General features: G+C 39.7%; 1 protein-coding gene across 3 annotated transcripts in view; it reads left to right on the top strand.

Moving 5' to 3' along the window:
* The window catches only part of LOC131042666 (serine/threonine-protein kinase Aurora-2), a 70,304-nt gene that overhangs the window by 11,087 nt on the left and 41,963 nt on the right, over positions 1–17,254 (top strand). For 2 of the 3 annotated variants that reach the window (XM_057975989.2, XM_057975987.2), the window contains exons 3-7: positions 6,476–6,622; positions 6,731–6,826; positions 6,954–7,049; positions 7,138–7,234; positions 7,350–7,467. In XM_057975989.2, the coding sequence (XP_057831972.1) occupies positions 6,476–6,622; positions 6,731–6,826; positions 6,954–7,049; positions 7,138–7,234; positions 7,350–7,467 (554 nt within the window). Of the gene's footprint in view, positions 1–6,475; positions 6,623–6,730; positions 6,827–6,953; positions 7,050–7,137; positions 7,235–7,349; positions 7,473–17,254 lie in introns of all 3 variants that reach the window. The other variant, XR_009105287.2, reaches the window with a different exon arrangement.

Genomic DNA, 17,254 nt, shown 5'->3' with positions numbered 1-17,254 from the left:
ATTCCTGTCTACCATGTCTCGCACATAATGATATGGAATCTCAATATGTTTGGATTTGTCATGAAACACCGGATTCACTAAAAGTTTTATACAACTCTGGTTGTCGCAATGAATAACTGTAGGTTTCATTGGTTCACCGAATAACTCCACAAGCAACTTCCTAAGCCATACTGCCTCTCGAGCAGCCATGGAAGCTGCAATGTATTCAGCCTCGGTGGAACTCTGTGCTACCGATGACTGTTTTCTGCTGATCCAGGATATCATGGCTGAACCTAAACTGAAACAACATCTTGAGGTGCTTTTCCTGTCAGTTACACTTCCAGCCCAATCTGAATCTGTGAATCCGTGTAAAACTAGTTCAACTCTCTCATATTTGAGACCAAGGTTTAGGGTACCTTGTAGATATCTGATGATACGTTTTACTACTACCAGGTGTATCTCCTTTGGTTCACACATAAACTGACTCAAGGCATTAACTGCATAACAGATATCTGGTCTCGTATTTACCAGATACATTAGGGACCCAATCATTTGCTTGTATAGAGTAGGATCTGAGGGTTGTGATTCTGCTGCTGCTTCCTTAAGTTTATGAAGGTTTGTTTCCATTGGAGAGGCTATGGGTCTGCAGTTTAGCATTCCAAATCTCTTCAAAATGTCCAAGGTATACTTACCTTGGTTTAGTATAATGCCATCAGAATTTTGCCATACTTCCAAACCTAGGAAGTAATGAAGGAGTCCCAAGTCCTTCATGTCAAATTCTTTAGCAAGGTCTTTCTTACACTGATCTATGAGGTCATCTTTTCCTGCGAGTAACAAATCATCAACATATTAAATCAATATCAGCATATCACCTTTGTCTTGCTTATAGTAGAGATTTGGATCTGCATCATTCTTTGAGTAGCCTAGCCCTGGGAGATAAGTGTCAATTCTTTCATACCAGGCCCTGGGAGCCTGTTTAAGCCCATAAAGAGCTTTCTTGAGTTTACACACATGAGACTCTACATCATGAATCTCAAACCCTTCAGGTTGTTCTAGGTATACTTCTTGTGCAATCTTTCCATTAAGAAATGTTGTCTTTACATCCATCTGATGTACTTTCCATCCTTTTGCTGTTGCAATGGCTAAGACTGCTCTTACTGAGGTATATCTGGCTACAGGTGCAAAGGTTTCTTCATAATCAATTCCTTCCTTTTGTGAGAACCCTCTGGCTACAAATCTAGCCTTGTGTTTCTCAATGCTGCCATCTACAACATGTTTGATCTTGAAGAGCCATTTGGAGGAGACAACATATTTTCCAGCTAGCCTAGGAACAATCTCCCAAACATCATTTTTCCTAATGGACTGGTATTCCTCAGACATGGCATTCCATACTTGATGTTTGAGTGCATCTGATACATCGGTAGGTTCAACTTTTGAAAGATCATTCATGAGGGCAACATAGCTGGTGAATTTGTTAGGCCTTTTGCTTTCTCTGAAGGTTCCTGAAGGGGCAGCATACTTTTGAGCTTCTTCTACAGTTTTGGTGGCCCATAGTGGTCTTTTCTTGAGATTTTCTCTAGGTGGGTTTTGTATTTCACCTTCATTTTCCTCAAGATTCTCCGTCTGAAGCTCAGGGGTAGGATCTTCATCTATGCTAGGGGCAGGAACATGGACTTCAGGTTCCATGGAACTTTGGGCTCTTTTGAAGGCTAAGTCTTCCTCAAAAATTACATCCCTACTAAGTTCAATATGCCTTTGACCAGGTATATAGATATGTAAGCCTTGGAGGTTTAACTATACCCAACAAGTATTCCCCTTTTTTTTTTTCCTGAAGGCTCTAGTTTTGATCTTTTCTCCTTAGGTACATGAAAATAAACAGGGCACCCAAATATCCTAAGATGGCTGATATCTAGCTTTACTTTAGTAAAAGCTTCCTCAGGAGTTTTATCTTCAAGATGAGAGTGAGGACATCTATTTTGTATATACATGACAGTGCTGGTTGCTTCTGCCCAAAGATTGGTATTGAGGTTCTAATCTAGGATCATAGCTTTGGCATCTTCTACAATTGTTATATTTTTCCTCTCAGCTACCCCATTTTGTTGAGGATTATAAGGTATAGTAAGCTCCCTCTCAATCCCAACATTTTTACAAAAATCTTTAAACAAATCTGAGGTGTATTCCCCCCCATTGTCAATTCTTAAGGTTTTAACTTTATTTCCTGAGAAGTTTTCTGTTATTGATTTAAATTCTTTAAACCTATTAAGGATCTCTTCCGATTCTTTACATTTCAGAAAGTAGATCCAAGTTTTCCTAGAGTAGTCATCAACAAATATTACATAATACAAGAATCCCCCTAAAGAGGGTACATACATAGGTCCACATACATCAGAGTGGACTAATTCTAAAACATTACTTGTTTTCCTAGTACTATTTTGAAAAGAACCCTTTGTATTTTTACCTAGGGCACATCCCTTGCATGCCCCTGAATGATACTGCTTTAACTTGGGTAGACTTGTGACAAGGTTTCCCATTGATGATAAAGCTCTAAAATTCAGGTGACCTAGTCTTCTATGCCAAACTTCATTAGCATCTGCAACTTCATGGATTAAGGCTAGGTTGGGCTCTGTGCACAGCTCATATGAGTAGCCTTGCCTTTGACCAATGGTTTTAGCTTTCTTAATGGATGAATTCCTTGGCCAAGCCAACACTCTGTTGTCCATGAAGGCCACTCTGTACCCATTATCCTCTAGTGCTGAGATGGAGACTAGGTTTCTCTTGATGCCTGGTACATATAGTACTCCTTTAATCTGCAATGATACGCCTGACTTCAGTTTGATGGTGCAGGTTCCAATTCCTCTGACTGGATGTGTAGAGTCATCTCCGATAGTCACTTCCTCATCATTCTTCTCTATCATGGATTCTAGCACTTCTCTAAACCATGTAATGTGTCTGGATGAGCCACTGTCGATCACCCATGAGTTAGCCTTGTTTGATGCTTGGTTTTTAAGTGCCGAGTAGAGTACATACTTCTCAGAGTCATCTCCTCCCTTTGATTTTCCAGTTCTGGCAAATGTGGCTTGTTGTTTAGCTCTTTCCGGACATTTAGCAACATAGTGCCCGAATTTGTCGCATCTGTAACATTGAATATGAGAGAGATCCTTCTGGGAGGTATTCTTGCCTTGACGACCTTTCCTCTTCCTAAATTGTTTCTTCTTGCTTTTCTTATTGGAGTTTGTATTTAGGACTTGGATATCTTCATCTATATTCTTTTGTTTGATCATTTTGTTATTTAACCTTGATTCTTCTTGGAGACAGTCTGCCCTTAGCCTTTCAAATTTTGGATATTTAGCCCTTGCACTGATGCCTTGGATGAACGTTTCCCATATACTAGGCAACCCATCTAGAGCAATGAGTGTTAATTCTTTGCTTTGGATCTCATATCCAAGGGTTGCTAGCTCATCCCTTAGGGCTGATATCCACATGAAGTGGGCATTGACTGACTCCCCTTTGATCATAGGTATATGATTTATTTCTCTCTTTAAAGCCAAGGGTCTACTTGCATTGGACATCTCGAATGCATCTTCAAGTGCTTTGAACATGTTGTAGGCTGTTTCATGTTTCCTTATGAAGGGCATAATATTATTCCTCACCCCATCAACTATGATTTTGATGGCTTTTTCATTTCCCTCTATCCATGTCGCTTTGTCAGGTTCAGTCTCAGGTTCTGTAGTTTCAGCTTTTACAAATGATTCAACTTTATTTTCTCTTAGAATCATCTTAATTCTGAACTTCCATGCTGAGAAATCATCGCCTCCTCCAAGTCTATCTTCGAATCTGATAGTGCTGGCCATTTGGAGAAATGTGATGTTGGATATATTCTTGACTTGAATTTTACACAAAATTGAAAAGCCGCAGGTTCGATTTTACTATAGCTCTGATACCATGTAAATGTTTTCAATTTTCTATTCAATGAGTAAGATATATAATGCTATTGTATTTTTCATGTAATTGTCAATTCACTATCTAATAAATCTGATTATTATATTCTATGTTGCAGATGGAGAGAGAGCATTAATAATTTCAATGATTCTCAAGCATCCATCAATCGGTATATATATATATGCAAGCAAGGGGATCAAGTAATACCTTGACCGGTCATGTCTATTAGACATGGCCGATCAAGATATTACTTGATCGTGCCTTTTCAAAACCATAATTGTACTTTACCGATACCAATCGGTGTGAATGTATTTAACAAATACAACCGATACTAATCGGTGTTTGTGCATTACGAATTATGACCGATGCTAATCAGTATTTATGCATTGGTTAAGAACCCGAAATTAATCAAGATTTGTTTGCAAGGTTATATATATACAAATCAAGGAATACGATCACAACAAGATCGTATATTTAAATATCAACATAAGTTTGAATGATCATGCATACGATCATCATTATTGGTATAAGAAAAACTGATAATGCAATAACATATAGAAGAGCAATTATAATAATCATCAGACAAAGGAATGATAAATGAAGTCTTATCATAGTCTATCGATGAGATAGATGATTGAATGAGAGACTTCATTTATCTCTCATTCAATCATTTATCTTACCGAAGCTATCATGTATCAACAACATTCACTTCAAAGAAATCTTCTTTCTGTTTTTATGGGGATATTTTATTATTCTTTCTTAAAACCCTAAAAATTGTCTATTGTAACTTATAAATAAGTGCATAGAGCACATAAACTTTATATGATAGTCAAAGTTGGGCTTATGCTATATAAACTATTGTTCAACTAAAGTGACTGTGTAATTTCATTAAGTAAATCAAAACAAGATTGCATTGCATTATCAAAATTTGTTTGTCTAAATTGTAGTTCTGTATTGGGTTTATTTATTTACTTCTCGAATTCATGTATCGTTCAATTTATTTTCCATTCAAATATCTTGTTGCAACGAAATACTTGTCTTAGCTTTAGCTTGTAGGAAGTTGTGTTTGTTATTTGTGCTCAAATTGTTTACTCTCCTTAGTATCTAAAAATCTCATCTATAGGACTTGAATATTGACAATAGAATGCATGCATTTGGGGTGAAAACATGGGCAATTTATTATTTCTTTTATCCAAACTCCCATGAAATCATATATATAATGTGCATATATGTAAATTTTGTCTATAGTTTTAGTCTAGGGTTGGTTTAAGTTTAGTTAGGACTTAGGACTCAAACAGCTTCTCCCAAGTCGAAGAATAATTCTACCATATGTGTTGTTGCATTTGTGTTGTCTTGCAAGAGACAAATTAAAGGAAGTTTATAATTTTTGGCACTTTAAATCTCATCAATAAATTAGTGTTTCAACTCTGAATTTTCTAGCAAGCGATCCTCCCCAGTCCACTCCTTTTATTAATAAATCATATTTACTAAACCACATTTTTTTGCTTTTTGAGAGTATTTTTTGACACACCTGAATTCTGCCAGCCAAAGATAGGTATTGTTTATTCCACTGACTCAGTTTTTTATCTATTTTACCCTTTATCCAATCCCACATATCTTTCAAACAGGGATTATATTATAATGCTTGTTTTTCATCTCTATCTAATTATTCCCTTCTTGTCTCCATTTGCATTGAAAAATGACTTGCTTGATTTTATTAATAATAGTTTTGTCCCATTTCATTATTTTATTTGGTCATTTGATTGAATATTTTTAATTAGTTTTATTGATTTCCACACTTCCCAAGTCTCCCTAGGCATCCCATGCCTTTATGATGTGCTAATTCTGCAATCCTATTATCTTTCCTTCCTCATTCTGGTGATGGATCGCAGTGTGATTCAAAATGTTTATGCAAGCAAAATACACAGTTTTTTCCTAAAGCTTTTCTCACTAGTCTTTATAGTGTAAGTATTTTTAACAGACTGAAATCCTCAGAGGATGCAAATAATAAATAGTATCTTCCACCACATGTCTTTTCCATGCATATGAAATTTTGCCTGAACTGACCATTTTAGTTAGAATCATTTTATGCCTAAAACAAAACTCATTGAACATCCATATAGGCCATTTTCAATCAACCTAAATCAAAGTCTAAGCAATTCCATTGGGGAATGCCCTTACTGAATGCAAGAATCAGTGGGCCATTCACATTTTATTACTACATTTCTTCTAGGATACTAGAAACATTAGAATTCAAGAACTTTTACATAGGCGATATTTTGAGGGAAATTATATTAAAGATAGTTAGCACGATCTTTCAAGCTAAGAGCAATTATATGATTACTTTTCTCAAAATATGAAGGTTAGCATGATCTTCTTAATATCTTTTGCAATCTTATATTTCAAGTGAAAAAACGCTCTAGTAAAAACAAATTATTTAGTATTTTCCTATAGCTATTCAATGAATTTGGCCAATAGGAGATGAAAAAAGAAAAAGTTAGTTAATGATTCACCAGATGGAAATGATTGAATTGATATAGGTTCCTTGTTTGTGCAGAGTATGTATGTTATTGCCATGAAAGTTCTATTCAAAAGCCAACTTGAAGCATCTCAAGTAGAACACCAACTACAAAGGGAGGTTGAAATACAAAGTCACCTTCGGCATCCCAATATACTTCGCCTATATGGTTATTTTTATGATAAGGTAAAGGATACATCCAATTTTATGTACTTAAAAATTAGAAAACATGGCCTAATCTTGAATTTCTTTGTTTATTATACGTCTATTGATTGTTTTCTTACTTTTTTACAGAGTCGTGTATATCTGGTTCTTGAATATGCTGCAAAGGGTGAGCTATATAAAGAGCTTCGACGCTGTAAATACTTCAGTGAGAAGCGTTCAGCTACTGTAAGTGATTTTTTATACACATAAATTTAAGGTGCAGTGAATTATTTGTAAAGCCTTCTTACTTTTTCCTCTATTCTTACAGTGAATTATTTGTAAAGCCTTCTTACTTTTTCCTCTATTCTTATAGTACATTGCATCACTAGCAAGAGCTTTGATATACTTGCATGATAAGCATATTATACATCGGGACATAAAGCCAGAGAATTTGTTGGTAGACATCAAGGTACTTAACATAATTTCAGGTTTGTTGTTAACGACTGCATTCCAATTCCCAAACATTTTTTACTTATCTTTGTGGAAAAAATTTGCAGGGTGAGCTCAAAATAGCAGATTTTGGATGGTCTGTTCACACGCTTGATAAAAGGAAAACAATGTGTGGAACCTTAGATTACTTGCCTCCTGAAATGGGTGAGTCAAATGCCTTTATTACTCTGCTTATAGACTTTTCTAGTCCTGCTTTAGTTCTTCAGTCACTAAATTATAAAACTGAAACATTTAATGTAATAAATTAAAAATATTACAGTGGAGAACAAGGAGCACGATACTGCAGTGGACATTTGGAGCTTGGGAGTGTTGCTGTATGAATTTCTGTATGGTACTCCTCCTTTTGAAGCAAAAGAGCATTCAGATACTTACAGGAGGTAAGGTTAGAAATCTTGGCAAGTCTTTTTTAATATTGAATTCTTTTACATTTCTCAATGGGGACTTCCCCACCACTGCTATACCCTCAAAAAAGGAGCATTTCAAGGTTGAGGATAGGGACAAAATGGCCCCTTGTCACCCAATCACCACCTTCAGTTGGGGACATCCTGGGTGCCTCCTGCTCCATTGGGGATGTTGAGGAAACTCCTCAAAATCCTCAAGACAGCCAGACCCTTGGAGGTCCCTTGACTGTCCCGGGGAGATTAGGGAGTCCCCTTGCTCTATGTCATCTAACGAGTTTGATCTGTGTCAAAGCTTTGAACAAACAGATAATATGATAGCATGCAGAAATGTTTAACCTGGGAAGAAGGAACCTTTACTTGGTATTGGAGGCACAATAGATTATAAAATAGCTGTTATTGTTTTTGTTTACTTGGATGCATGCTCTCTTAACTTTAGGAAGTTATTGATCAAATATTTTTTAATTTGTACATCATAGACACCCTGAGCTTAGTGGTGAGTGGAGGAATAGGCGAGGGTGGGGTGGTAGTGGATGTTATCCAGTTTCCAAAAATGTTTGCAAGTTTCTGCTGACTGCTGTAAGGAGGAGTTTCTGAAAACAGAGAAATAAATAAATAAAAGATTCAATAATGTTGATATTCCTGTCTTTAATGGCACAGCCCTCACTGCTTAGACCAGTTAGATTCCCCAGCTTCACCTAAGTACTCTGAAGAATGAATGTTTGGTCAGAAATAATGAGGATATTGTGTTTGAGAATACTTGGGAATCATGGGGAAAGCATATATTTGGTCAGAAGTAATGTATTATTATTAATTAGTTATATATATATATATATATCCACCAGCTGCCCTCTCCCTGCCATTGTTGGCCCACAGTTTCCCCATCCTTGAAAACCATCTGTGTCCTCCCATCCCCCTGTTCTGAAACTCCATCGAACATATCATTCCCCTGTTCTGAAACTCCATCGAACATAGATAATTCTTCATGTAAAAGTTGGCCAATCATTAAACAAAATCAAACATTTTACAGACATGGCTGCTAGCCTTTATCTTAAAAAAATTTATTTTGCAAAGAATGATGGGATTAATAGACCGTTGGTAGATGTTAGCCACCAAAATTATCCATCATGGATACCAAGTTATTGGATCTTATAATCAATGTACTCTAGCACACATGTAGTGCAATTTCCCATTACTTTCATGCTCGTAAATCCAGTGTGCCTGAAAATTCGGGGTTTATGCCAATTTTATCATGCTCTATGGGGTCTGACTAGTATAAGAGAATAGTAAATAATAGATTACTCCTTTACCATCTGTTAAATGCTGATGATTTATAACTGATTCTGAAGCAATTGGATGAGGGCTTGACAAAAAAATTCTGCCTTATGATATTTTACATAATTATTTCTGCATTTAATGGGTAATTTTTTAAGTAACATACAGTGGTTTGAGTCCAGAGATATGTAATTATTGAAATGGTTTCATGCCCTGATATATTATAGGTATCCCGCATGCTTTGTTTTTCTCTGCACCCTCTGTTTCCAGTTGTGGGGGCTTTTGTGGTCCTTCTTGATCATAGTTTTATGCTCTCTATTGCAGGAGTAGAGCACTAGGAATGTTGTCATTACAATATGTAACTTTCTGGTACTAAGTTTAAGTATAGGAGTTAGTTTATTTGTCACTTGAGCTTTACACATGTAGAATGTCAATGGTGAATGAATACATGAGTTGACAATTTCTAGTTATGGGATACTGTCATGCGTTGCACACGCTCCCTGTCGCTGACAGGGTCCCCCTTCTCATTTTTTTTGAGCCTTTCGTCCTCGCCCTGTTGAGTTTCGCGCAGAGTATCTCGTGTCCTTTCGAGCGAGTCCGCGACTGGTCCGTTAAGTGAGGATGTCAAAAGTGATGAGCCGATGAACCCATCAGGCTAATCCAGCCCTCGGGCACGATGCCAAGAGTTTGTTCGAAATTTTGAAAATCGCCTTGGATAGGTGTAAGGTGATAGAAATTGGCAAGCCCGTCAAGCAAGAGCAGTGCGTCTAAAGGTCGCACGAGGACCAAAGTCGTCGTTTTTTGCACAAGAGCTACGAAGTAGATTGCATAAGGTTTGTCTCCACGATGTTTGTAAAATTTGAATAAAGGATGATTTTCGCCTGCTGGTGAAGGAGCGAATTTCCTGGCCAAAATGCCGAAGTTTTTAAAGTTGCGAAACTTGCCCAATGCCTTAGAGTTCCGTAACCTCCAAAATCCAAAATTTGTAGAATCTGGCGAAAACTGGTCTAAAGTCCGAAATTTTGCTTAAGTTCCCAAAATTGCCTTATGGGCCCAATTTCGGACCCAGAGGCCAAAATGTTAAAATTTCACAAGATTTAAAATTTGCTAAAATCACCCAAGGAGCCGAATTTCAGACCCTGGTGCGAAAATTTCAAAATTCAATGTTTCCCAAATGGTTCGAAAAAATGCGAAATGTTGCAAAAAGACCCTTTAGGTCCGAAAATCACTTAAAATGCCCAAATTCAGACCCTGGGGCAAAAACTGGAAAATGCGAAATGTTGCAAAAAGACCCTTTAGGTCCGAAAATCACTTAAAATGCCCAAATTCGGATCCTGGGGCAAAAACTGGAAAATGCGAAATGTTGCAAAAAGACCCTTTAGGTCCGAAAATCACTTAAAATGCCCAAATTCAGACCTTGGGGCAAAAATTGGAAAATGTGAAATGTTGCATACTGGAGTATTCTCTATCTAACCCGCCTTACTTCTTTTGTATCACCTCGTAATCTGCATTCGGTTGTGCAGGATAAATGCCTAAATCGGCGGTAGAATCATCAAAGACGCCCGTTGCAGCCAAGACATCACGAGCATCCAAATCAGATATCCCGCGCAAGGTTGAAAGGATGAAGTATTAGTATCAGAGAGGAAGATTGAGGGAGTCAAAAGTGCAGAGCGTTTGGGACAATGTCGGTGATACCGACCTTGGCCATATTGACATTCAAGACTTCAGGAATCGGGTTTTCTCACCTAATGCATATGGCAAGCCTAGACAGATGGTGGAAAGTGGCATCGCCCAAGCGGTAGGATTTCCTCCAGCAGTACAGAACTATGAGTTAGTGGTAGAGGCCGCCCGACACTATCAGCCAAATTCCAGATCGGTGCTCCTTGAGAACATGACCATCGCCAACTTCACTCCTGAGGCCATGGGCGACGCATTCGACATTCCTTTCCCAAACAATCCCATAGCCACAACTATAGATGAAGCACAAGGGGCATATGATATGAATCCGGCCCGATGCAAAGCACTGATCAACGAAGAATGGTACAAGGAGAAAAGGCTTCCAAGCGCCATAATTGTGAAAAAGACCCCAAGAAGTGATTTTCATAATGAACATGGGGATATGGTCACATTACTCAGCTGAGTTATGGGACTCCCTAAATCCAACTACTTTAAAGAGTGGATGTTCTATTTCACAGAGCAAGTCTTCGTTGGGAAGTCTAAATTCGACTGGGCCCAGATCATAAGCGACAACATCCACACCCAGCTGATAGAGCTTGAAACGAAGAAATACTTCACCATGACCTCTTATTTGGTCTATATGTTCGCCAAGAACCAGCCGCTGCCAGGTTTGATAATGAAAGGTGAAATCGGGAATGGGCCTGGTCAGGTAAAGGTCTATGATTGTTACCTGCAGCTGCATTACCAAGATATAGCTCAGAGGGAAAAGAACAACCCAGCTTATGCAGTTGGCCAATATGAGCGCGTCAATGACGCCTTCACAATGCGCTTGGTCAGGCTGATGCAGGGAGGATTACACATAAGGCTCTCAGAGCAAGCTACTATCCTAGTACAGAGGTATGGAGCCTGGTTCATTCAGTTCCCAAGGTTCTCCTATATCCGAATAGCGGGCTTTGATGGCGCCCCTCTCCGACTTCCACGGTACCCAACTGACAAAATAATTCTTATGGAGGTCGCAAGGCAGTCACGTCCGGCCGACATCTTACTCAGAGAAAGCAAGCAGGCTGGATTCACATTCCCCATGATCATAGGCAACCGTGATGTCCACCTGAAGACCCCTACCCTAGCAGAGGAATCCCTTGCAGAGCTGGCCTCTTATGGCCTACAGGACCATTTTCCAAGAAAATATTTCGATCATGATAATCTCGCAAAAAGAGCCCATGGCAGGCGGTACAGAGAAAAGGAATCAGGTGAAGACTATTGGAAGAATTGCTCTGATGACTACGAGGTCAGGAGGCAGGAATATTCTAGATCGAGTGTGCAGCAAATGCGACTCTTTGAATACCGTCGGGTCCCAGATCAGCTCACAGATTCAGGGAATTGCCTCCAGGTCATGGCATCTCTTGCCAGGCGTTGATTGGTCCCAGGACCCGATCATTGATTTCGAGGCAGTCATGGCAGCCCCAGCAAGGTACACAGATCAATGGTTACATCAACAGATTGAGAGGCTAATTCACGAAGGAGTCCAATTCACCTACCACCTAATGGGTAGCCTTGATTCTCAGTCCTCCGAAGATGAGGGAACGTCTAGTGCACCCCGGGAAGAAATTGAGAAACCAGAGAAAAGAAAGAAGGCTAAGGCTTGCAGAGGGACTCGGACGTCCAAAAGAACAAGAAGAGAGAAGATTCCTGTAAGGAGACCAGAGGTCACGTCATCGTCAAAGGACCCCAGTTCGTCCGACGATGTAGTGGAATTAGATTATATACCTGCTCCGCCTTATCAAAGTGACATTGATGCGTTTGGAACTGATGATCCTCCCGTGCCTGACATGCTAGAAGTTGAGCTAAGAGCCCTTGAATCGACCGAACTGGACAACCAAATAGAGGAAGGAGAGCTTCCATCCACCCAGGGGGTCAAAGTGCATGAATCCACTCAACAGAGCCACCACGAGTTGCTGCTCCACAATACAGCCAAAGATGACTCCACCGTCGAAGGAGAGCAAAGGATAGATGAGACTCATGAGCTCGAAAGGACTGAAGAACAACCATCACATGAAGATGCCAGACAGTTGTTCAGTGAAATAGGAGAAAATTCAGCTGCAAGCAAAGAACTTCGCACCTCTTTCACTCCTCCGGTAGCAGAGCAGCTGCGAATCTGTGGTGAGTCGGTTGAGAACGTCAAAGAACAGAATGCAGACTTAACCTTATTATCAGCCCAGACAGTGCCTCAAGAATGGTTGATTGCCAAAGCCCAGTGCAAGGCCGCCACCAAACCACCTATTGATCTAGAGGATATCTTCTCGCGCATAGACCAAGCAAAAGCTAAGGGGAAGAAAAAGCCCAAGGCATGTTCTAGAGTGACCAAAGACGAGCAAAGGAACCGCACTCTTCACATTGCCACCCCGCCTGTAGACAAGCCAGCAGATCGGATTACACTGGCAGATTATAGCATCACAACTGTCCCCATCGGACGAGCCACTAAAGAGCAAGAAAAAGAAGAATTCAAGGATTCAATGCAGAATATACTCGGGCAGCTCGAAGAGATAACAGCTGAAAAGGACATGTATCGGGCTTGTGCTGAGCAAACCAAGGGATACATCGATCAGCTCCTAAGGCCACTACACAATGACTCTGAATCCCATATTCCCCCGATGTCATTGGCGCAAAGGACCACAACAGAATTTGAAGGAGTACAGGACACCGCAAGGGCCGTCAGGGAATGGATACAAGACATCAAGAAAAGGGGAGAGCGAATCCTTAAGGAAGTAAAATAGATGGCCCGCCATCGAGAGCTCACTCTAGTCAAGTTATTAGAGGTAAAGAGGGAATCCCTCCACATGCACGAAGTGGCTGCCACTACCCTTCCCCTCATGAGAGCTCTTTTCTGGACACACGTGTAGATTCCTACATTGTCCGCCATCCTAGATCCTCATAGCATCAGTACTCTTAAGGAATGGTACTGGACTATCACCATGAAAAACGACACCAAAGAAATTATTGACAAAGAGAATGACGCATGTGAGGTGATTCTGGGAAACATGCAAGAACTAGGTAAGACAATCCTCCGATCAATGGTTTCGGGATGGATAAACGACTTGTCCGATGATGCAATCCAGCCGAACTGAGAAGAAAGATTGGGAATGGATAGGATTACCTATTCCGCTAAGGACTTGAGTTTTGCTGGTCAGTTCCATTCAGACATATTATGCTTTGAGCGTAATCGCTCCAGCTGGAAGGACGGTTTAAAGCACGTGGACCAGTGTCTTGAAGGCATGCAATACAAAATTCGCCATCCTCCCATGCCTCCATTCAGTCTGTTTTTCCAGTTATGCATCAGGTTCCAGGAATATGTTCGTGAGGAACGGGCAGCAGGTCGTGATCTATGGCGGGAATATTTGCATAGCAAAGATCAATTTCTAGAAAAGGAGTGTGAGACTGAAATAGAGAAAGTGATTTCTCAAAAGTGCCTTTTTCCCTCTAAATCTTAAAAGTGCACTTTTGCACCAAAAGGTGACATTTGACTTTTGGTCAACAAATGTAAAAATTTATTAATGCACTTTTTTGGATTGTTTTTTGGAATTGTTGTAATTACCTTTTTAGGTAGTTATTGCTCCTTTGGGGGTGGTTGTTGATATTTGCATCCCATTTATGGGTATGGGCAGCCATGCTTTATGGATGAATCTGGGCCACTTGTTTAGATTAAATCTAGGCCATTCATCCTTTTTGAAGCCTATTTAAGGGACTAGTTTTCCCTTATTTTGGAAGAAGTCCTTGGATTGTTGCAAAAGCTCTGGTGAAATTTTACAGGAATTAATGCAAAGATTAAGACTGTTTTCAAATTTCCTTGTGAGTGCATGGTCTCCTTCTTCACTTAATTTAGAAATCTTTCAGTTATGTTTATTTCTTTTACATAGCATTTTCAAGCAAGCATCTGATAGAATCCTTGCAGTCCACACCATTAGGGAATGACTGATTGCCTTTCTTTCTGCATGGTTAATCTGGACCTTTCATGCTTAGTTCGGTTATTGAACACTAACTATGAATGTAAAAGTTCTAATGTTGTACTTGATAACATGAAAATCTTGTTTTCCTTTGAAGATTGCACTGGATTTATGCAAACATTGTGCTTAAGTAGCTGGTGATGTTTAATCTAGTTTCTTGGAGGTGTCTGTCTGCTTGACTGAATTTGTTATCTTAGTTAGAATTTACATTTCATGTATCTCTCTCTCTCCCTATCCTTCCCTCCTTTTTCCCCCTTTTTTATCCAGAAAATCTGCAGTCCCATTAAAACAGTATCAACTTAACCGAAATCATCTGATAGAAAGATTATAAAAGTTCTAGGGAACTTATCTATAAATTACCCATCCAACGTAAGTCCCCCTTGTGTTTCCAGCAATAAACACATCAAACCACTGAGAAATCCCGCAATCAAGACCTGACAAAAGAAACCTTGAGGTCGTCCCCTTTGATCAAACCAAAAACAGCATTAGGGACTTCCTTATCTCAAGAGAGGATAGGATACTCAGCTGGTTATTCTATTCTGCGTTGGCCGTATGGAGTTTGTAGCAATGCGATTCCAAACACGTCAACAGATACCAAAGATCATGGTTGAGTGTATGAACTTACTATAAACATATCAGCATTTAATGTGGCAGCCATACTGAAATGAGGAAAAGTGTGCACATAAATAAGAACAAAACAAAAATGTAGTGTACATCAACAAGAAGAAATAATGATTCAAATGAAGCCCATCTCTCTCCAAGATGATTTCTGGAGCAGTGACTTCACCGTACATGTGTAAATACACCCAAGGACAAGCGGGAAAATCCTATGGATAAGACCAATTTAAATTCTCAAATTAGAAAGAACAGTAGGATTACCCTATGAGACCACATGCCACCTACTAAATGTGTCACACCAATATCAGATATGATTTTCCCAAATTAACATTCCATCCCAACAAAGCTAAATAAGTATATCATGACTAAGAGGAACAAAATCTGCACATGACAATACGGACAAACTTCTTAACTAAGATGACCATATGTTTTATTTTCATAGGAACCATTTGCCATAGCAATGCATGATGAATCAGATATTAAAGAGGGCAATTCTTTAATCAAGCAACAACAAATTCTCTAGAAAATTTCACATTGTATCCTTGTATTGTGACGAGCACCTCTTATTTTTCTAAGAAACATCAAAGCCACTTCATTGTGCCTTCTCGTGGTTGATTGTGTGATTATGAGCATCTCCTACCTTTCGTTTTTATTACTTCACTTCAGCTGATGTGTACCTTTTTTTCAACAATAGTCTAGTTGTACCTGAACTGAAATTGTCAAAAAGACTGTCAACTTTAGCTTGACGGTTTCAAAGGCAGATTTGCAGAATCAGAATCAGAAAAAAGGACAAAGATTTGTGGGTCACTTCAAATGGAATGATATGTCAATAAGTTACAGAATCAGTTGGGGACAAAATGGTCTTATTGTTTTGTTAGGAGGCAAGAACATCACACATGGATGGGATACAAATTACTGTCACAATTTTGACAAAACAACATAGCTAAATCTTTTTTGGGAAGCTTAACTATAATGCCCCCATTTTTACCCAATGTTCTTTCATGAGCGTTTGGCCAAATCTAGGTTTTCCTGTAAGCCTCTAGGTGTGTTGGGGAGAACTCCAAAGAACATTGACAGCTAGGGATTGGTTTTTCTTGGCATCCAATGATGGCATTGAGCTCATTTTGTGATTTGGATTCCAACGACACTTTTTGAAGCATTTTTTGCCTCTTGGGCTGCTCCACACTTCTTGGGGAGCACGTCTATTTATAGTAAGTTCCCATTTTAGCCTCAGACATCTTTTCTCAGCTTTAGTTACTCCATCGTATTAGGAGATATAGGAGAACCTTGGGAACTGGATGAACCAGGCTCCGTATCTTTGTACCAGGATAGTGGCTTGCTCCGAGAGCCTTATGTGTGATCCTCCCTGCATTAGCCTGACCAGGCGCATTGTGAAGGCGTCATTGACGCGCTCATACTGGCCAACTACATAAGCTGGGCTGTTCTTTTCTCTTTGAGCTATATCCTGATAGTGAAGCTGTGGGTAACAATCATATACCTTTACCTGACCAGGCCCATTCCCGATTTCACCTTTCATTATCAAACCTGGCAATGGTTGGTACTTGGCGAACATGTAGACCAAGTAGGAGGTCATAGTGAAGTACTTTTTGCTCTCGAGTTCAATTAGCTGAGTGTGGATATTGTTGCTTATAATCTGGGCCCAGTCAAACTTAGACTTCCCAGCAAAGATTTGCTCTGTGAAATAAAACATCCACTCTTCAAAGTAGTTGGATTTAGGAAGTCCCATAACCTTGTTGAGTAATGTGACCATATCCCCATGCTCATTATGAAAGTCACTTCTTGGGGTCTTTTTCCCAATTCTGGCGCTTGGAGGCCTTCTCTCCTTGTACCACTCTTCATTGATCAGTGTTCTGCATCTGGCCGGATTCATATCATACGCCCCCTGTGCTTCGTCTATAGTCGTGGCCGTGGGATTGTTTGGGAAGGGAATGTCGAATGCGTCGCCAATGGCCTCAGGAGTGAAGTTGGTGAGGGTCATATTCTCGAGGAGCACCAATCTGGAACCTGGCTGATAATGCCGGACAGCCTCTACCACTAACTCATAGTTTTGTACTGCTGGAGGAAATCCTGCCGCTTGGGCGATGCCACTTTCCACCATCCGTCTAGGCTTGCCATATGCGTTAGGGGAGAAGACCCGATTCCTAAAGTCTTGGATATCAATATGGCCTAGGTCG

The sequence above is a fragment of the Cryptomeria japonica genome, chromosome 3, assembly GCF_030272615.1.
Source record: "Cryptomeria japonica chromosome 3, Sugi_1.0, whole genome shotgun sequence".
Classification (NCBI taxonomy): Eukaryota; Viridiplantae; Streptophyta; class Pinopsida; order Cupressales; family Cupressaceae; genus Cryptomeria; species Cryptomeria japonica.
Note: the sequence above shows the minus strand (reverse complement) of the source record. Positions and strands in the feature narration are given on the sequence as shown.